The sequence below is a fragment of the Canis lupus genome, chromosome 27 (assembly GCF_048164855.1).
Source record: "Canis lupus baileyi chromosome 27, mCanLup2.hap1, whole genome shotgun sequence".
NCBI classification, from domain to species: domain Eukaryota; kingdom Metazoa; phylum Chordata; class Mammalia; order Carnivora; family Canidae; genus Canis; species Canis lupus.
In genome coordinates, this window is record NC_132864.1 from 37,963,326 (window position 1) to 37,984,895 (window position 21,570).

The following is a 21,570-nucleotide window of genomic DNA, read 5'->3' on the forward strand; positions in this document are numbered from 1 at the left end:
GGACATCCCTGTCTTGTTCCTGATCTTAGGGGAAAGGCTCCCAGTGCTTCCCCATTGAGAATATTTGCTGTGGGCTTTTCGTAGATGGCTTTTAAGATGTCAAGGAAAGTTCCCTCTCTCCCTACACTCTGAAGAGTTTTGATCAGGAATGGATGCTGTATTTTGTCAAATGTTTTCTCAGCATTTAATGAGAGGATCATATGGTTCTTGGTTTTTCTCTTGCTGATATGATGAATCACATTGATTGTTTTACGAGTGTTGAACCAGCCTTGTGTCCCGGGGATAAATCCTACTTGGTCATGGTGAATAATTTTCTTAATGTGCTGTTGGATCCTATTGGCTAGTATCTTGTTGAGAATTTTTGCATCCATGTTCATCAGGGATATTGGTCTGTAATTCTCCTTTTTGGTGGGGTCTTTGTCTGGTTTTGGAATTAAGGTGATGCTGGCCTCATAGAATGAATTTGGAAGTACTCCATCTCTTTCTATCTTTCCAAACAGCTTTAGTAGAATAGGTATGATTTCTTCTTTAAACATTTGATAGAATTCCCCTGGGAAGCCATCTGGCCCTGGACTCTTGTGTCTTGGGAGGTTTTTGATGACTGCTTCAATTTCCTCCCTGGTTATTGGCCTGTTCAGGTTTTCTATTTCCTCCTGTTCCAGTTTTGGTAGTTTGTGGCTTTCCAGGAATGCGTCCATTTCTTCTAGATTGCCTAATTTATGGGCGTATAGCTGTTCATAATATGTTTTTAAAATCGTTTGTATTTCCTTGGTGTTGGTAGTGATCTCTCCTTTCTCATTTATGACTTTATTAATTTGAATCTTCTCTCTCTTCTTTTTAATAAGGTTGGCTAATGGTTTATCTATCTAATTAATTCTTTCAAAGAACCAACTCCTGGTTCTGTTGATCTGTTCCACAGTTCTTCTGGTCTCGATTTTGTTGAGTTCTGCTCGAATTTTAATTAACTCTCTCTCTTCTTCTGCTGGGCGTAGGGTCCATCTGCTGTTTATTCTCTAGCTCCTTTATGTGTAAGGTTAGCTTTTGTATTTGAGTTCTTTCCAGTTTTTGAATGGATGCTTGTATTGCGATGTATTTCCCCCTTAGGACTGCTTTTGCTGCATCCCAAGGATTTTGAACGGTTGTATCTTCATTCTCATTAGTTTCCATGAATCTTTTTAATTCTTCCTTAATTTCCTGGTTGACCCTTTTATCTTTTAGCAGGATGGTCCTTAACCTCCACGTGTTTGAGGTCCTTCCAAACTTCTTGTTGTGATTTAGTTCTAATTTCAAGGCATTATGGTCTGAGAATATGCAGGGGACGATCCCAATCTTTTGGTATCAGTTCAGACCCAATTTGTGACCCAGTATGTGGTCTATTCTGGAGAAAGTTCCATGTGCGCTTGAGAAGAATGTGTATTCAGTTGAGTTTGGATGTAAAGTTCTGTAGATATCTGTGAAATCCATCTGGTCCAGTGTATCGTTTAAAGCTCTCGTTTCTGGGATCCCTGGGTGGCGCAGCGGTTTGGCGCCTGCCTTTGGCCCAGGGCGCGATCCTGGAGATCCGGGATCGAATCCCACGTCGGGCTCCTGGTGCATGGAGCCTGCTTCTCCCTCTGCCTGTGTCTCTGCCTCTCTCTCTCACTGTGTGCCTATCATGAATAAAAAAAAAAAAAAAAAAAGCTCTCGTTTCTTTGGAGATGTTGTGCTTAGAAGACCTGTCGAGGGTAGAAAGAGCTAGATTGAAGTCACCAAGTATAAGTGTATTATTATCTAAATATTTCTTCACTTTGGTTATTAATTGGTTTAAATATTTGACAGCTCCCACATTCGGGGCATATATATTGAGGATTGTTAAGTCCTCTTGTTGGATAGATCCTTTAAGTATGAGATAGTGTCCCTCTTCATCTCTCACTACAGTCTTCGGGGTAAATTTTAGTTTATCTGATATAAGGATGGCTACCCCTGCTTTCTTTTGAGGACCATTTGAGTGGTAAATGGTTCTCCAACCTTTTATTTTCAGGCTGTAGGTGTCCTTCTGTCTAAAATGAGTCTCTTGTAGACAGCAAATAGATGGGTCCTGCTTTTTTATCCAGTCTGAAACCCTGCGCCTTTTGATGGGGTCATTAAGCCCATTCACGTTCAGTTACTATTGACAGATATGAGTTTAGTGTCATCATGATATCTATTCAGTCCTTGTTTTTGTGGATTGTTGCACTGAACTTCTTAAAGTGGAATTTTAAGAGTCCCCCTTAAAATTTCTTGCAGAGCTGGTTTGGAGGTCACATATTCTTTCAGTTCCTGCCTGTCTTGGAAGCTCTTTATCTCTCCTTCCATTTTGAATGAGAGCCTTGCTGGATAAAGTATTCTTGGTTGCATGTTCTTCTCATTTAGGACCCGAATATATCCTGCCAGCCCTTTCTTGCCTGCCAGGTCTCTGTGGAGAGGTCTGCTGTTACCCTAATATTCCTCCCCATAAAAGTCAGGGATTTCTTGTCTCTTGCTGCTTTAAGGATCTTCTCTTTATCTTTGGAATTTGCAAGCTTCACTATTAAATGTCGAGGTGTTGAACGGTTTTTATTTATTTTAGGGGGGATCTCTCTATTTCCTGGATCTGAATGCCTGTTTCCCTTCCCAGATTAGGAAAGTTTTCAGCTAGGATTTGTTCAAATACATATTCTGGCCCTCTGTACCTTTCGGCGCCCTCAGGAACCCCAATTAAACGTAGGTTTTTCTTCCTCAGGCTGTCGTTTATTTCCCTCTGTCTTCATGGTCTTTTAATTGTCTGTCTCTTTTTTCCTCAGTTTCCCTCTTTGCCATCAACTTGTCTTCTATGTCACTCACTCGTTCTTCCACCTCGTTAACCCTCGTCGTTAGGACTTCTAGTTTGGATTGCATCTCATTCAGTTGATTTTTAATTTCTGCCTGATTGGATCTAAATTCTGCAGTCACGAAGTCTCTTGAGTCCTTTATGCTTTTTTCTAGAGCCACCAGTAGCTGTATAATAGTGCTTCTGAATTGGCTTTCTTTCTTTCTTTTTTTTTTTTTATTTATTTATGATAGTCACAGAGAGAGAGAGAGAGAGAGGCAGAGACACAGGCAGAGGGAGAAGCAGGCTCCATGCACCGGGAGCCTGACGTGGGATTCGATCCCGGGTCTCCAGGATCGCGCCCTGGGCCAAAGGCAGGCGCTAAACCACTGCGCCACCCAGGGATCCCTGAATTGGCTTTCTGACATTGAATTGTAATCCAGATTTTGTAACTCTTGTGGGAGAGAGGACTGTTTCTGATTCTTTCTTTTGAGGTGAGGTTTTCCTTCTAGTCATTTTGCTCAGTGCAGAGTGGCCAAAAACAAGTTGTATTGGGAAAAGGAGAAAAAGAGAGAAAAGGAAAGAAAAGAGAAAAAGAAAAAAGAAAAAGAGAAAGAAAAAGAAAGAAAGGTGAAAAAAAGGGTGGGGGAAGCAATCAGAAATCAAAAAGAAGGGATCCCTGGGTGGCGCAGCGGTTTGGTGCCTGCCTTTGGCCCAGGGCGCGATCCTGGTAGACCCGGGATCGAATCCCACATCGGGCTCCCGGTGCATGGAGCCTGCTTCTCCCTCTGCCTGTGTCTCTGCGCCTCTCTCTCTCTCTGTGTGACTATCATAAATAAATAAAAAAAATTTAAAAAAAAAAAAAAAAAAGAAAGAAATCAAAAAGAAAAAAAAACGGGGGAGTATCTTCTGATTCTGTATACTTTAAGTCCCTTGACTTCCCCTGGAACTTGTCCATCTAGCTGGTCTTCTGAGGGAGGGGCCTGTTGTGCTGATTTTCAGGTGTTAGCACTTGGGGGAGCTGCTCTGCCCCTTACCTGGTGCAGGGCTCAGTGGGGGTTGTTTACCCCGTGAGGCCCCAGGAGGAACAACCCCAGTGGCTGCGGCAGCTCTAGAGCCCTGGATTCAGCTCCCACAGTAACTACAGAGCTCTCAGCCTGCAGGGCCTGGAGGCTCCGGGGGGTGGGGCCGCTGATCTTCTCAGCTCGGGGCAGGAGCGTCCTTGCTGTCCTGGGCCCTCCCGGCCTCTGCCTGTCCCGGGGGGTGGCCGGATCCTGGGCTGTTTCCGGCACCCTGTGCTCCGGGTCTGCGCTGTTGGATTCGTGCTCCCGGCCACACAGCCGCCTCTCCGCTTAGCCTCGCCCGAGCCCCTCCAAGCTGCTCCCGGAGCCGGGCAGCCCCCTCCGTGCAGCCCCCTCTGCACGGAGCCTCTTCCTCTGCCGGAGCCGCCGCTTTGGAGCTGCCCCCGGAGCCGCGTAGCCCCCTCCGCGGAGCCGCCTTCCGAGCCCCTCCGAGCTGCTCCGGGTCCCGCCGTGGGCGCTGCAGCCCTTAGGGAGCTCGGCGCACTCTCCTGGGCACGCAGGTGTCTGTTAGTGTCCCAGGGAGCCCAAGGGCATCCCCGCCCCCCTGGGGTCCTGCTCTAACACCCCGCGGGCCCCTTTCCGCCCAGGAAGATTGGTGCAGCTCCGGCTTCTCCGGGTCGGGGCTCTCCTGTCCTGGGAGCACTCGCCCCGGCCTTAGCCCGGCTCCTCGCGGGGCCCCTCCCCCTTGGATGCCTTTTGTTTTTTTATTTCTACCCCACCCCCATCTTCCTACCTTGATAGAAGCATGAACTCTTCTCACTGTAGCGTTTCAGCTGTTCTCTCTTTAAATCTCAGGCTGAATTCGTAGATTTCCAGGATGATTTAAAGGTTATCTAGGTAATTTGGTGGGGACAGGTGATTTGGGGACCCTACTCTTCTGCCATCTTGCCCCTCCTCTGAGAAATATTTTAAAGAAAAGATTATCAATCACAGTGTTACTTATTTGTGCTTTACTGACAAAAATAAAAACCAACAAAAAAAATCCAAGCCAAAAGCTGTTTTGACTCTCACTATGCTTCTGACATCAAGTGTTGGCTTTTCTACATCAAACAATTCTCTAATTCCCTGTGGACACCAACTGGATATCCAAGAATTAGCGCAGACTCCACAGGTTAAGAGTTCAGTCCCACAAGACTGCCCCCATGCCTTCAGATGCCACTCTCTAGTCCTAGGCCACCAGCACCTCTGACCAACAAGCTATAAATCAGAGGTTCCCACAACCCCCTTCTCAGGTTCAATAATTTATTAGAATGGCTCGGGAAGGCACTTATTACTGGTTCATTAAAAAGGGTACAATTGGGATCCCTGGGTGGCGCAGCGGTTTGGCGCCTGCCTTTGGCCCAGGGCGCGATCCTGGAGACCTGGGATCGAGTCCCACGTCGGGCTCCCTGTGCGTGGAGCCTGCTTCTCCCTCTGCCTATGTCTCTGCCTCTCTCTATTTCTCTCTCTGTGACTATCATAAATAAATAAAAATTAAAATAAATAAATAAATAATAAATAAATAAAATAAAAAGGGTACAATTTAGGAACAATCAAATGGAAGCAATGTATAAGGCAAGGAAGGCATGGAGGAAAGTGGTATGCATGGAGCTTCCATGCCCCATGCAGGCCCTCCACCCTACCACTGCTTTGATGATAGGAGCTTTCTGAACTCTGTCACTTGGGGGTTTCTGTGTAGATTTGCATTGGTCTTTGGGGATTAACTTTGTCTCCAGAGGGGTGGGACATAAAGTTCCAAACTTGAAGCTATCTAAGATCCCCCATAGGCTTTTGTGTCACAAAGATGCACCTGTCACTCATATCATTTAGGATATTTTAAAGGTTTTAGGAGTTCTGTGCCAGGAACAAGAGACAAAAATGAATATGTATTTCTTACTATACTATCACACAAGTATTTAACAAACAACAACAACCAAAATCCATGGGTATAAGGATAGACAGTGGAAACCAATGGAATAGAACTGAGAGTCCAGGGATGCCTGGATGGCTCAGTCGGTTAAATGTCTGCTTTCAGCTCAGGTCATGATCTCAGGGTCCCAGGATCAAGCCCTGTATCAGGCTTCCTGCTCAGCAGGGAGCCTACTTCTCTCCCTCTGCCTGCCACTTGCCCTACTTGTGCTCTCTCTCTTCCTCTGTCAAATAAATAAATCTTAAAACACACACACACACACACACACCCCTGAGAGTCTAGGAATAAACCATACACCTATGGACATTTGATTTTTGACAGTAGTGGCAAGACCAATCAATTGGGAAAGACTGTTCTCTTCAACAAATGATGCTGGCACACCAAGATATTCAAATGCAAAAGAATGGAGTTGGATTCCTACCTCATACCGTATATAAAAATTAATTTGGAGCACCAGAGTGGCTTAGTTTGTTGAGTGTCCCAACTCTTGATTTTGGCTCAGGTCACGATCTCCATGCTGCACATGGAGCCTGCTTAACATTCTCTCTCTCCTCCCTCTGCCCCTCCCCCAGCTCACAACTTAGTTTCTCTTGCTTTCTCCCTCAAATAAATCTTTAAAGTTAGCTCAAAATGGATCAAAGACCTAAATATAAGAGGCGAAACTGTAAAACCTTTAGAAGATGTGAGAAATGTTCATGACTTTGTATTTGGCTATGGATTTTTAGATATAACACCCAAAGTATGAGCAACAAAAGAAAACATAGGTAAATTAGATTTATCAAAATTAAAAACATTGGGGATCCCTGGGTGGCGCAGCGGTTTAGCGCCTGCCTTTGGCCCAGGGCGCGATCCTGGAGACCCGGGATCGAATCCCACGTCGGGCTCCCAGTGCATGGAGCCTGCTTCTCCCTCTGCCTGTGTCTCTGCCTCTCTCTCTCTCTCACTGTGTGCCTATCATAAAAAAAAATTAAAAACATTTATGAATCAAAAGACATTATTAAGAAAGAAAAGATAACCTACAGAATAGGATTTGTAAATCATATATCTGAGAAGAATCTAATATCTACAATGTATAGAGAACACTTGTAACTCAACTACAAAAAGATGTCCCAAATAGAAAATATACAAAAAGACTTGAACAGATATTTATCCAGAGATATATACAAATAGCCGACAAGCACATGAAAAGGTATTCAACATCATTAGTCACTAAGGAATTGCAAGTCAAAACCACAATGAGGTACCACCCATTGGGATGGTGGCATAATTTTTTTTAATGGGAAATAATGAGTTTTGGCAGGGATGCAGAGTTATTGGAATCCTTGTATGTCAGTGGTGGGAATGTAAAATGGTTCAGCTCCTGTGGAAAACAGATTGATGGTTCCTCAAAAAATTTAACATAAAGTTACATTTGACCTAGCAATTTCACTCCTAGACATCTACCCAAGAAAAGTGATGAAAAAACATCCATACAAAAACTTGTGCGCAAACATAGCAGCAGCATTTGTCATAGCTAAAAGATGAAAACAACCCAAATGTTTACCACTGGCTGAATGGATAAAATATGACTTTTACACAAAATGGAGTATCATTTAGGCTTAAAAAAAGGAATTAGTGATACAGGCTACAACATGGATAAACCTCGAAAGCCTCACTGAGTGAAACAAGTCACACAAAAGGCGTTTTATGATTCCATTTATATGAAATTCGTAAATCTGTAGAGATAAAGCAGACTGGTGGTTGCCAGGGGCTGAGGGGCGGGGAGATGGGAACTAACTTTTAATAGGCACAGGGAGTTTTTTGGATGATAAAAATGTTTTGAAACTACATAAAGAGGATGGTTCTACAACATTGTGAATGTTCAATGCCACTGAATCGAATCCTTCCTTTAAAATGGGTAGTTTTAGGTATATGAATTTAATCTCAACTAAAAGGATACAGGACGATAACATGGAGGACGGATTTTGGGCCACAGACCATGGTTTGCAACCCCCTGTCTAAGCATTTGTAAATGTTTTCCCTTTGTTTAAAACAGCTTTTCCTCTTCACCTTGTGACCTCTTACTCCAGCTTAGGAGTCACTAGGAAGACTTTCCTGACTCACCAGGTTGCATGAAGTCACAGCATATCATTCTATCCTGGGCCATAACAGCACTCTGTATTGCTGTTGCTTGCTTCCTTGCCAGAGTCCTTATCATGTGTCCTTAAGGGAAGGGTCTGAGTCACATTCATTTTTTCCTTATCCTTAGCCCTTCACATGGTGCCTGGCACAAATGAAAGCATTTTTTAAAAACATTTTATTTATTTATTCATGAGAGACCCACAGAGAGAGAGAGGCAGAGACACAGGCAGAGGCACCCTGCATGGAGCCTGATGTGAGACTCGATCCCAGTACTCCGGGATATGCCCTGAGCCAAAGGGAAACACTCAACCACTGAGCCACCCAGGCGTCCCAAATGAAAGCATTTTTACATTGAGACTTTGTCAGCTACAGTCCTCAGTATGCCCTTTCCCAAAGCACACTCAGCACTCCTGCAAGATGGACTACCAGACAGGAGCCTAAGTTTCAGAAGCGGCCCTAACTTTTAATAGGCACAGGGAGTTTTTTTAAGACCGCACATGCAGCCTCTGGGTGGGACATGAGGACAGGCAGTGCAGAGTCCAGGTCTCAGGCTTGATCTCAGGTCTTCTCTGCTTCACCTCTTCTTGGCTTTAGGTTAGTCTTCTCTAGCATTGAGACTTAAAGGTACTGTCTCCATATGGTCTCCAATCTTCCCATCCTCACCCAGGAGGGTGAGTCTTGTCCTGTCCTGTCTCTCATTTAAAACTTTTCTTGGGCAACCCTGGTGGCGCAGCAGTTTAGCGCCACCTGCAGCCCAGGGTGTGATCCTGGAGACCCTGGATCGAGTCCCACGTCAGGCTCTCTGCATGGAGCCTGCTTCTCCCTCTGCCTGTGTCTCTGCCTCTCTCTCTCTCTCTCTCTCTCTCTCTCTTTCTCTCTCTGCATCTCTATGAATAAATAAATAAATAATATTTTAAAAATTAAAAAAAAACTTTTCTTGTTCATTCTTCTGTTAGAGTGCACACATTTATCTACCACTTGCTCTCCTATTTCTTCCCCGTCTCGGCCTTTGGCAACCACTTGTCTACTCTGTCTCTCTGGATTTCCCTATTCCGAATATTTCATGTGTGGCCTTTGTGAGTGGCTTCTTTCACTTTGCATATTTTCAAGGTTCATCAGTGTTGTAGCATGAACTGCTACTTTCCGTAGTACTTTAACATAAGTGTGCAGTACAGAGGTACAAAGGAAAGGTTCTTTAAAAAGAAAAATGTTGAAGCCTTTTTTTCCCTTTCTAAGGAGTGGGAGTAGGTGGCAGATACATTGAGGATCTGAATTTTATCCACCGACTGTATGGGGCCTCATTTGGCTGGGGTGGCGATTTGAATGTTGAATTCTAAGAGCTTGAGCTGTGATGCTGTCATATCTCATTTACTTAGCTTTTTGAACATTTGACATTGGATACAAATGTACTAAAATTCTTTGCCCAAAAATGTACATTCTAAGTTTTATAAAAGATACCAGCCTTATTGGGGTTTATTGAATACAGTTTTTGCTATTTATAGATTTCAGAAACCCAATTTTCAGAATTAGCCCATAACTTCCTCCTCTTGATATAACTACTCCTTTAGAGTTGCTTCCCAAGACTTTACATGAATATTTATGTGTTTGTATAATATGTGTATATTTATTAACATATGCAAACATGGAATGTACACTTACACATATACACAAACATATGTCTAAATGCATACCTGTGTATATACTCACATTTTACATTTAACAAATCAAGAAGTTTGTCATCTTATTTTTTCCCTGGTGTTTGCAGCCGTCTTTCCATATCAGATTTAGAGTTATATCGTGTCTTTAATATATAATAGGCTTGTTTTGGGGAGCACCTGGATGGCTCAGCTGGTTAAGCATCTACTTTTGGCTCAGGTCATGGTCCTGGAGTCCTGGGATTGAGCCCCACATTGGGCTCCCTACTCAGCAGGGAGCCTGCTTATCCCTCTCCCTCTGCCTGCCGCTCCCCCTGCTCGTGCTCTCTTTCTGTGTCAAATAAATAAAATCTTTAAAAAATAGGCTTGTTTTTTATTTAGAGAAACTATATCAACATATGAGACTTTCATTATAGAAACATTTGTTTTAACAATTTATATCCTCTCTTTTCTTTCCCTTTCATTGCAAATGTCTTGTCTTAGCAAAACCGTGTAGTTGGGGCAATGCAGCTCTACTCTGTGGATAGGAAGGTTTCACAACCCATAGAAGGCCATGCTGCTGCTTTTGCAGAGTTCAAGAGCGAGGGGAACACCAAGCCTGCCACCCTTTTCTGCTTTGCTGTACGAAGTCCCACAGGGGGCAAGGTAAGCTCTCTACTTTGTCTTCTCTTTGTGTTGGGAGTCTGTATAAGTGTAAATTGGTAGCCACTTAACCCGCATTTCAAAACCAATTTATAATTGGGAGTGGGGAATGACCTGTAGGTGCTTCATGTAAATGAAGGCTCTTACAGTATTTAGAACAACACCCAGCTGTACTTACAGGAATGGTTCTGTAGTCTCCTTATGTGGATCTGAGTTTTGTCTGTACTCCAATTCCTTGTTCCTTTCTTACAGGCAGATGCCACCTGTCCATAGTCCTGCCCTTTTCCCTCTACCTCCCAAAGAAGCCTGGCTTCCTTACCCATCACCTCCCCCCCTTCTGTTGGCAATGGCACCATCCTTCCCAACTCCCAAGCAAGAAGCCATGGCTTTCTAGCTCCATTCTGTTTGTGTTGCCACTGTCCATCTTTAGCAAGTGTCACTTCTATGGCAGACCAGCCCCTTGTTACCTGTATTTGGGTTAGAGAATAGTCATTTATTAGGTCTTCAGACCCACCTCACCTTTCAAAAATAATTCTTCCAAACTACCATTTCTCTTCAGGTGCCTGTATGCTAGAAGTTTTAGTCTCCCTGCATCTTAACTCCCAGGGGCCCCTGCTCACTTCCTACATCAATCCTCCTCTTCTAGCCCATCGCTCTGCTTGCCTCAAGCCTTTTTGGTGTTTCCCAGCTCCTCTCTGCCAGGCCAAATCCAAACTATTCTCTAAGTGTACACTCGTCAGTTTCTTCTGCTGGGCACCCTCTCCAACCCTTGTTGTTTTGTGTGTTTGATCCACCCCTACTCGTGACTTTTTCCAGACCTGTTCTAGCTTTAGTACCTTCTCATTAGATGAGAGGAACTTGAAGCTGTTCTGATAGTAGCAGGGATGAAGCCCCTTGTTCACTCTCATTCTTTCTGATTTTCCAAAGATTCTTAGCACCACTACCCCAACATAACCTTGAAAAACTCTCAGGCATTTGGCACAGTTGACTGTCTTGTGAGTTTGGCATTCAGTTACAGTATCTTGTCGGCTGATTTGTGTTAGCCTGAGCTGTGTCCAGGAGAGCCCCTTGTTTCATGGGCTTCCACACTAAGGCCCAGAGAGGGGAGAAGTGACTTGGCTTACAATGTGGTACTAAACATTGCTCATGTTTGCTGGTGTTGGTTTTTCCTGTGTCCTTGGTGTGGTAGGCAGCAGGTTAATGAATAGCATGAGCACTCCAAGACTGTCTTGTTTTGTTTGATGTAAGTTTTATCTTTAGCCCTACAAAGCATGGGCTATGGCTCTGCTTACCACTGGGCATTGGTTAGCATCAGTCTACCACCAATATGTTTACTTACATTGACTTAAATCTCTTCTCTAGTTGCACATAATTGAAGTCGGGCAGCCTGCAGCAGGAAACCAGCCTTTTGTAAAGAAAGCTGTGGATGTGTTTTTCCCTCCAGAGGCTCAGACTGATTTCCCAGTGGCTATGCAGGTATGAATGTGCTGCCCACTATGTGAGTTCAAACAAATCACAGATCTTGTGGGGAGGGGAATAGAAGATAGCAGGTTCCTGTGCTTCAGAAGATGCCCAAATAGATAATATTAGATTGTGGAGAAGATAATGTCGATGCTCATGTTCTAGCTAATGCTGTCTTAACATTCTCTGGAAAGGAGCACTCTTTTCTACAAACAAGAACTTTGTACAACTCACATACCAAAGTCCCAGGCCTTTTCCTTTTTATTATAAAAGATTAGATGTTTACTGTACTACAGAAATATAAAGAGGAAAACAATCTTCTGTAGCTGAACCAGTTGGATATAAAATACATCGAAGATCTCACTACTTGTCATATTTAAAAAGTTAGATACACTTTTTGAACAAAATTGGGATCACATTATATATGTAAGAGCATACAATCTACTCTCCCTTATTACTCTTCTGCTCAGTACATCATTGGCATTTCTATAGTAGATATGACATTCTTAGTTAATATTTTGAGAAATAAATGTTTATTCTTAGGGATCTACCATAATGGTAGGATGGTTTAGCTGTTTGCCTTTTTTCCTGTTCTCAAATATTTGATAATACTTAATGATTTCTTTTTAAAGTATTTTTTAGATGATAATTTTTTAAGCTAGACTTCTGGAAATAAATATGTAATCAAATGCATTTTTTTCCCACAAAGTGAAATTGGCCTTTTTTCTGTCTTAGAGAAATACATATTGTCCATAAATATCCATCAATATCCATAAACATAACCAAAGAATTAAATAGCGACTGAAATCCTACCCCACTGAAAACTGACTGCCCCTTTGGAAGTATCTTCGTATGCATGCATTTGTGAAGATATTTACAAAAAGAGTCTTATGACGTGTCTTAGCACTGACCTTCAGCTTTATGACCTTCTTTCACTGTGTTGTAGACTATCCCACACCAATTAAATGCATATAATATTTTAATGTCTGTATCATCTGTTCTGTGGATGTCCCTGACTCATGTAGACAATCACCCATTGGGTATTTATGTTTACAGTAACACTTGTAGGAGCATTGTTGTCCAATGCTCCGTCCAAGGATAAACTCCTGCAAGTGAAACTACTGGTCAGGGGCAGGTGCACAACCACTCTGGACAGTGTCCAGTGATGTTCATTCCCTACCTGTGATTATTGTTAAGATGGGATGGGTTTAGCACTCCTATACATCCTGTTAATTGCCTCTTCCTAATATTGGCATTTTTTTCTCTTGGGGTGTTTATCTTGTAAGAACTCTGTAGTTTTGGGGTACTGAGTGTCTGGTGTGTTTCAAATAGGTATTTCTTTCCAGTCATCTCAAGTTTATTTGTGGTATATTCCATTTTGTGGAAGATTTTGCATTTTTGTGTGGCTTTGATATCATGTTTTGTAAAGAATTCTGCACCCCAATGTGATGAAAATATTCACCCATATTTGCTTCTATTACTTTCTTGGTTTTATTTGCTTAAAATCTTTGACCCATCTGGAATTTACTTTAAAGAGTAAGATGAAGGGCAGCCTGGGTTGCTCAGCGTTTTTTTTTTTTAAACATTTTTTATTATTATTTATTTATGATAGTCATACAGAGAGAGAGAGAGAGGCAGAGACACAGGCAGAGGGAGAAGCAGGCTCCATGCAGGGAGCCTGATGTGGGATTCGATCCCGGGTCTCCAGGATCGCGCCCTGGGCCAAAGGCAGGCGCCAAACCGCTGCGCCACCCAGGGATCCCTGCTCAGCGGTTTAGTGCCGCCTTTAGTCCAGGGCGTGATCCTGGAAACCCAGGATTAAGTCCCACGTCAGACTCCCTGCATGGAGCCTGCTTCTCCCTCTGCCTGTGTCTCTGCCTCTCTCTCTCTGTCTCTCATGAATAAATAAATAAGAAATGTTAAAAAAAAAAAATAAGATCAGGGCTTTTTTTTTTTTTTTAGTCTTTTTTTTTTTTGTAAATTTATTTTTTATTGGTGTTCAATTTGCCAACATATAGAATAATGCCCCATGCTCATCCCATCAAGTGCCCCCCTCAGTACCCGTCACCCAGTCACCCCCACCCCCCACCCACCTCTCCTTCCCCCACCCCTAGTTCGTTTCCCAGAGTTAGGAGTCTCTCATGTTCAAGATCAGGGCTTTTTTTATTTTTTTTTTATTTTTTATTTTTTTTTGATCAGGGCTTTTTTAAAAAAAGATTTTATTTATTCATTTGAGACAGAGAGACAGAGAACATGAGCAAGAAGGAAAGGCAGAGGGAGAAGTAGACCCCCTGCTGAACAGAGAACCCGATGACGTGGGGCCTGATCCCAGCACCTGAGATCACGATTTGAGCTGAAGGCAGACAGTTAACCATCTGAACCACCCAGGCACCCAAAGAGACAGTTCTTTATGCTCATCCTCCATCGCCATATAGACAGCTGGTTGTATCAGCACTGTATACTGGTTAAAGTCTGTTTTCCACTAATATGAAATATCTACTCATTTATATTAAATTCTTATGTACATTTGATTCTATTTCAGGGTTCTCAATTCTGTTTGTTTATATTTTTTCCTATGCTGGTACTAACTTTATTTTTTTACTACCATACTTTAAAACCACTATAGGTTTGGGGTGCCTGGCTGGTTCCATTGGAGGAGTATGTGACTCTTGATCTCAGGGTCATGAGTTTGAGCCCCACTTGGGGTATAGAGATTACTTAAATAAACTTTTAAAAAATAAAATTACTATGGGTTTTATAATAATTTTTTTAAGTTTATCCAGAACTTTCCCCTTATTTTATGAACTCACAGCTTTTTCTAAAGGGATTTGGTAAGGAAGTGGGGAGAGGATAGTTAGACCTGAAAGACAAATGGAATAGCCTGATTTATTGCACCTTTATTTGAGAAAAGTCAAGCAAAGTATTGGCTTTAAAACTAGTTCTCAAATGGATATGACTGGAATCAACTTGGGATCCACTCCCACCAATGATAAATGATCTCTTGGGCTGAAAACTCCTCTTTCATCATTTATGAGCTCTTTTGTCCTCTTTGGCTTCTTCTTACTTACATTTCTACCTGTTGTTCTCTATCTCCCTGTAGATTGGAGCTAAACATGGAGTTATTTACTTGATCACAAAGTATGGCTATCTTCATCTGTATGACCTAGAGTCTGGCGTGTGCATTTACATGAACCGTATTAGTGCTGACACAATTTTTGTCACTGCTCCACATGAACCTACTTCTGGAATTATCGGTGTCAACAAAAAGGGACAGGTATGGAACTTTGAGGGTTCATCTCCCACATTTTCCATTCATTGGGGACTGGAGCTTAACTTTTCCTCCTTCCTCAGGAAGGTGGTCAAATATTATCAGCTCCTGTTATTCAACTTACACCCATGTCTCCCTTCTCCTTCCTACCATCACTTCACCTCTCAGACAGCACTATTCTTTTTCATTTTTTCAAGGTTTTATTTATTTATTTGAGGTAGAACAAGAGACCAGGAGCAGGGGAGCAGAGAGAGAGGGAGAAGCAGGCTCCCCACCGAACAGGACCCTGGGATCATGACCTGAACCAAAGGCAGATGCTCAACAGACTGAGCTACCCAGGTGCCCCTGGACAGCACCATTAAACAGGATCAATTCCGAGAGGAGTAGCTCCCGTCCTGCACAAAGCTTCTACCAGTGGAGCAGTGGTTCTGATACACACCACTAACATGTTCAGGCTGATACACACCACTAACATGTTCAGGCTAGGCTAATTGGGGAGGGTTGAAAGGCAGGTGCTATGCTACCTAAATTACCTTTCTCAACTAAAGTTAAAACAGTTAAAAGAAGGAAATCTGTGCTTTAAAAAAAAGAAGATTGAGAAGAAAAACTGTCAGTTCCACCCCCACACCCAGTGATTTTGGCAGAGTTATCTTGAATGTATCACTGGTCAGTATCCATGCAACCTGATATTTTTCTCATTTGACCATGCTGTAGCTCTGTCATGAAGTTCTGTTTTATTATCATTAGGTATTTGGCTCCTGTGCATCCTGTCACTGTTAGAGCCAATGTTCTAGGGATACTCAGCATGAGCTTTAGAACTTTGCTGATACTGCAGTGCCTACGGGCGAGATGTTGGCAGTAGGTATATATGGAGCACTTTCTATGGTAGGCCAGTCTCACCTGTTGGGTCTTTATAGGTGCTGTCCATTTGTGTCGAGGAAGATAACATTGTGAATTATGCAACCACTGTGCTTCAGAATCCAGACCTTGGTCTGCGTTTGGCCATTCGTAGCAACTTGGCTGGGGCAGAGGAATTATTTGTGAGAAAATTCAGTACCCTCTTTGCGCAGGGGAGCTATGCTGAAGCTGCGAAAGTAGCAGCATCTGCACCAAAGGTAATGGCCCTCGAATGCTGTGTTCTAGTCTGAGAGTGAAATCAGTTATAAAAGCATTCCACTGCTGTTGTTGGATTGTCTTACTGTTTTGTTATTTGTTTTAGCTTTAAAATTTTATGCCACTGGCATAACAATGAGACAAATCAATGAAAAGTACAATCCTACTACAATATTTTTTAAAATTCTCTTTCAGTTATTACCTATGTGCATAGATATTTCACACCCAGCTTCTTAACATAGGAAATACAGAGATATATTATACATCAAGTGGTTATGCCCCAGTTTTATTTAGTCACATTCTATTCTACTTTCTCCACTCATCTGGAATGTTAATAGTACTGCTTGGGGCATTTTCTTTGATTTATTTCATTAAAATAAATTGTCCTAGGCCTAGATCTGCTTCTGAGCAGATAAAGGGTTTTGATTTGCTCCTCCTTGAAAGGATTTTTTCTTTCAAGTGATGCATATGAACAAACTATTTCTAGTCTTCACCCAGGACTTCGAGTATTTTGAATTAAAATGTAGTGGTAGTAGAACTTCACTACTGCAAAGCTGATTTAGAAGCCTAATTCTCACCCTTGCTAGAAGTCATCTGTGGGACTGAGACCCACTGTGTTCGTGGTTTTTTGTTGAAGATGGAAGCCATTGCCTTGGTAGAGGACTTTCTGTCTTTGACAATTAATTCAGTGAGGAATTTCCATTGGCAGATTTTTTTAAATTTTTTTTATTTATTTATGATAGTCACAGAGAGAGAGAGAGAGAGAGAGAGAGGCAGAGACATAGGCAGAGGGAGAAGCAGGCTCCATGCACCGGGAGCCTGACGTGGGATTTGATCCCGGATCTCCAGGATTGTGCCCTGGGCCAAAGGGCAGGCACTAAACCGCTGCACCACCCAGGGATCCCTGGCAGATTTTTTAAAAATATAAGCCAGTTAAGTAAAGAGACAGCCTGTGATTAATGACATAACAACCTATATTTCCATTTGTCATCAGGGAGTCCTGCGTACCAGTGACACAGTTCGGAAGTTCCAGAGTATTCCTGCCCAGCCGGGGCAGGCCTCTCCTTTGCTCCAGTACTTTGGAATCCTGCTTGACCAGGGTCAGCTCAATAAACTTGAATCCTTAGAACTTTGCCGTCCAGTGCTTCAGCAGGGACGAAAGCAACTCTTAGAAAAGTGGCTGAAAGAAGATAAGGTACAAACACTTACGAAATCACAACCCTCAGCACAGTTTGAAAACAAGGTCACAGGCTCCTCTGGTCCTAATCCTGTCTCTTTGGCACATCACAGCTGGAGTGTTCAGAAGAACTTGGAGATTTGGTCAAAACTGCTGACCCTACACTCGCTCTGAGTGTATATCTTCGGGCAAATGTGCCAAGCAAAGTTATCCAATGTTTTGCAGAAACAGGCCAATTCCAGAAAATTGTCCTCTATGCCAAAAAGGTAATATATGCCTAACCGTGAGCATTTCATAGATAATTAATTAGTGGTGAGTGGTTGCTGATTCTGAAATTTATAAAATACCCTTCCTCCTACAGACGTGCTCTAGTGTGAGTTGTTGATGTTGCTGTTAGCATCTGTCATTCAGTGATAATGATCCTCTTTTATTCTCTTCAGTTTTTTATTTTCCTGTCTTATGTTTACAGTCCTTCCAATTTCCTTCCAGTTGGGGATTTTCCTGTAATTTTATCTTGTTCTTTTTCTTCTTTCTCCCTCACCCTCCTCAGCATCATCTGTGTGTTAATCCTGTGTTTCCCAGGCTTCCACAGCAGCTTGTGCCCAAAGTTCACTGGCTTGTGTGCTGGGTATGGGTCAGAGCTGGCACACTGGTTGGAGTGACTTTTTTGTGGTCCAGGCTATTTGTGTAGTTGATTGCACCTCTGCAATACATGGCATCATCACACTGAAGGGGTTGTTGTGTTTGGCAGAGGCCGAGCATGTACACATGCTTATATTGTTCCTCATTTCTTTGTAAACACGAGTTTAAAACAAAAAATGGGAGTTGTTTATTGTTTTTATTTTTGTTTAGCCACTCACAGTGTTTTGTTTATTTTTCTGATGGGTGTTCCCTTGCTTCTAGGTTGGCTATGTCCCAGACTGGATCTTTTTGCTAAGAAGTGTAATGAGGATCAGTCCAGACCAGGGCCTGCAGTTTTCTCAGATGCTAGTGCGAGAGGAAGAGCCATTGGCCAATATTGACCAGGTGAGCATTGGCTGATTGTTTGGGACAGCTTTCTGTGGCTTGTATAGCTGTCAAGAAGATTCCCTTTTGTTTTTTTTACTCTTACTAGTGTCTCAATTCTTTTCTTTGTCTGCTGTTAATCTTCCAGTTTTAAAAGATATGATGTACCAGAGAAGATTGTCTTCTAGTCTTTTATTGTTTGAATACATATCATTTACCGTTTTTTTGAAGTATTTTAGAGGATTCATGTGTCAGGTTGTGAGGATCTTGTTTCTTTGTGGTGGTTTGTGGTGGAGAGTGAGGATGTCATTGGGAATGGTGGCCCCACTCCACCCCCAGCCCCACCTCATTATACTCTGCTGACTAAAGCCACCCAATTCTGCCTGCATACCTGGTTATGGTGAGTGCTTTTGAGTCTGCAGACTTTCATCTTGTGGGTGTCTGGCTAACCTGGAGGTAGGTGAACAGGAGACTGTTATTTTAGCATAACATAGTTAGTGTTTAGATATAAACACCTGTCAAGTCACCTTCATTAAACTGTGTGTAAAGAGCTCTGGGTAATGCAGAGATGTGTAATGAAGCTTGAAGCAAAGCAAAATCAATATCCTGTATAGATTCAATTTTAAATACAGTCACACTAGGTTATATACATCTTGGAATTTGCAGATTTTGGAGATTAAGGGGTTTGAGGCAAATTTACATAGATCTCAAGAGGAAAAAAAACTCCAGATTATATCTGGATTATATTTCATATTCCTGAAGTATTTTTATTTATGTATTTTTTAAAAGATGTTCTTTATTTATTTATGAGAGACCCAGACAGAGAGGCAGAGACATAGGCAGAGGGAGAAGCAGGATCCCTGCAGAGAGCCCAATGTGGGACTCGATGCTGGGACCCTGGGATCACGACCTGAGCCAAAGACAGATGCTCAACCACTGAGCCACCCAGGCACCCCTGAAGTATTTTTATTATAAACTTTCTCTTGTATTTTAAACTTGGAAACAGTTACAAATTCATAAATTCATTACCTATATTTCACTTCTTAGGCTTATTCTTTAATATATATTTTAACTCTAATGATTGGTGTCTAAGTCAATGTTTGCATTTTCTTAACTGTGCCTGAATAATAAGAGTATAAGGGCTAGAAACCAGGTGTTGACTGCCTCTAGGATTTGATTAAGTAATAGATTGTTAAGATTGCTTGGATCACTGTAGAGGAATTTGGGGATTCATACTGATACAACTACTTCCTTTGATTGACTTGAATAAAATGCCCTGTTGGTGAGTATGACATGGGTGATAAATTTCACAAAATTACCTAATAAAAAATGGCCATGAATTACTTGACTTCTGATGATAAGAGAAAATGCAGGAGCACCTACTTGCCTTATTCAGAAGAGCATGTGACTGTTGATCTCAGGGTTGTAAGCTTGAGCCCCATGTTGAGTGTAGAGATTACTAAAATAAATTAAAAGTTTTTAAATGCAAAGGAAGGAGCTAATTATTGAATTTTTAAATGAGATTCATCTTTAGGAACTATTTGAATAAGAAAATAAAACCATTTCCTTTGGGTAAAAATGTGGCTTGCTATCTGTTTCAGATTGTAGATGTTTTCATGGAAAACAGTTTAATTCAGCAGTGTACTTCCTTCTTATTGGATGCTTTGAAAAATAATCGCCCAGCTGAGGGGCACCTCCAGACTCGCCTGTTGGAGATGAACCTGATTCATGCACCCCAGGCAAGTGCTATTTCTAGGCTGAAACCAAGGGACAAAGGACCTGTTTCTGTGTAGGACTCGCACACCTAAACACAGAGGCTTTGGGCTGGGATGTGCTCGTGTCTCAGTGGACATTCTCTAGGACTTTCTTATAAGAGATTTCCAGAATCCATGGTGCAAAACTTTCATAAAAATAATTACAACTGGGGCATCTTTTCTTTTGCTTCCTTTTTTCTTTTCTTTCTCTTCTTTTCTTCACTGTGGTAAAGTATACATAAAAAAATTTACTGTTTTAATCATTTTTTAAAAGATATTATTTATTCATGAGAAACACAGAGAGAGAGGCAGAGACATAGGCAGAGGGAGAAGCAGGTTCCCTGTGGGAAGCCCGATGCAGGACTTGATCCCAGGACTGTGGGATCATGCCCTGAGCCGAAGGCAGACACTCAACCACTGAGTCACCCAGACACCCCAGTTTTAAACATGTTTAAGCACACAATTCAGTGGCGTTAACTAAATTCACAATATTGTGCAACTGTTACCACTATGTATTTCCAGAACTTTTTATCATCACAAACAGAAAATCTATACCCATTAAGTGGTAACTCCCCATTCCCTTCCCCAGTCCTTGGTAACCCCCTATTCTATGTACCTTTTATATGAATTTGCGTATTCTAGTTACTTCATATAAGTAGAATCATATATTTGTTCTTTTGTTTGGCTTATTTCATTTAGCATATTATTTTCAGGATTCATCCATGTCATACCATGGATTAGAATTTCATTCCAGGGCAGCAGCCCGGGTGGCTCAGTGGTTTAGCGCCACCTTCGGCCTGAGGCATGATCCTGGAGACCGGGGATCAAGTCCTCACGTTCTCCTGTGTGGAACCTGCTTCTCCCTCTGCCTGTGTCTCTGCCTCTCTTTTCTCTCTCTCTCTCTCTCTGTCTCTCATGAATGAATAAATAAAATCTTTAAAAAAGAATTTCATTCCTTATTATGTCTGAATAAGATTCCTTTGTATGTGTATATCACATTTTGTTTATCCATTTATTTGTTGATAGACATTGGGTTGCTTTCACTTTGTGCTATTGCAAATAGTGCTGCTGTGAATATATGCAGGTATCGATCAGTTTGAGTGAGTTCCTGTTTTCAGCTTTTGGGGTGTACACCCAGAAGTGGAATTGCTGGATCATATGGTAATACTGAATGTAACTTGTTGAGGTACCACCATACTGTATTCCAAGCAGTTATACCATATTCTTACCATAATATATGAGGGTTCCAATTTCTTCATATGCTTGTCAACACTTGCTATTTTCTGTATGTGTTTTTTTTTTTTTTAAATAATAGCTATCCTAAATGGGTGTGAAGTGGTAGCTCATTGTGGCAGGGCATTTCTTGAACTGAAAGTTGAGGGGTGACGTTAAATTACATTTATGTGCCTTTTTGGGTTAATTTTGGATGTATATGCAGGAAAGGAGTTTGGAGAAATTTATATCAAGCTCTTAACCACAGTCGTCTGAGTGGACAAGATCATAGTTCACTTTATTCTTTACTTGTTTGTGTTCCAGTTTCTTTTTCTTTATAATCATGTACTGTTTTTGTGATTAGG

At 42.0% G+C, this 21,570-nt stretch overlaps 1 protein-coding gene across 4 annotated transcripts in view; it reads left to right on the plus strand.

Moving 5' to 3' along the window:
* CLTCL1 (clathrin heavy chain like 1) overlaps window positions 1–21,570 on the plus strand; it is a 94,768-nt gene that overhangs the window by 32,016 nt on the left and 41,182 nt on the right. For all 4 annotated transcript variants that reach the window (XM_072803560.1, XM_072803561.1, XM_072803559.1 and 1 more), the window contains exons 4-11: window positions 10,057–10,218; window positions 11,578–11,691; window positions 14,777–14,950; window positions 15,862–16,059; window positions 17,052–17,252; window positions 17,348–17,500; window positions 18,138–18,260; window positions 19,841–19,978. In XM_072803560.1, the coding sequence (XP_072659661.1) occupies window positions 10,057–10,218; window positions 11,578–11,691; window positions 14,777–14,950; window positions 15,862–16,059; window positions 17,052–17,252; window positions 17,348–17,500; window positions 18,138–18,260; window positions 19,841–19,978 (1,263 nt within the window). The remainder of the gene's footprint in view (window positions 1–10,056; window positions 10,219–11,577; window positions 11,692–14,776; window positions 14,951–15,861; window positions 16,060–17,051; window positions 17,253–17,347; window positions 17,501–18,137; window positions 18,261–19,840; window positions 19,979–21,570) is intronic.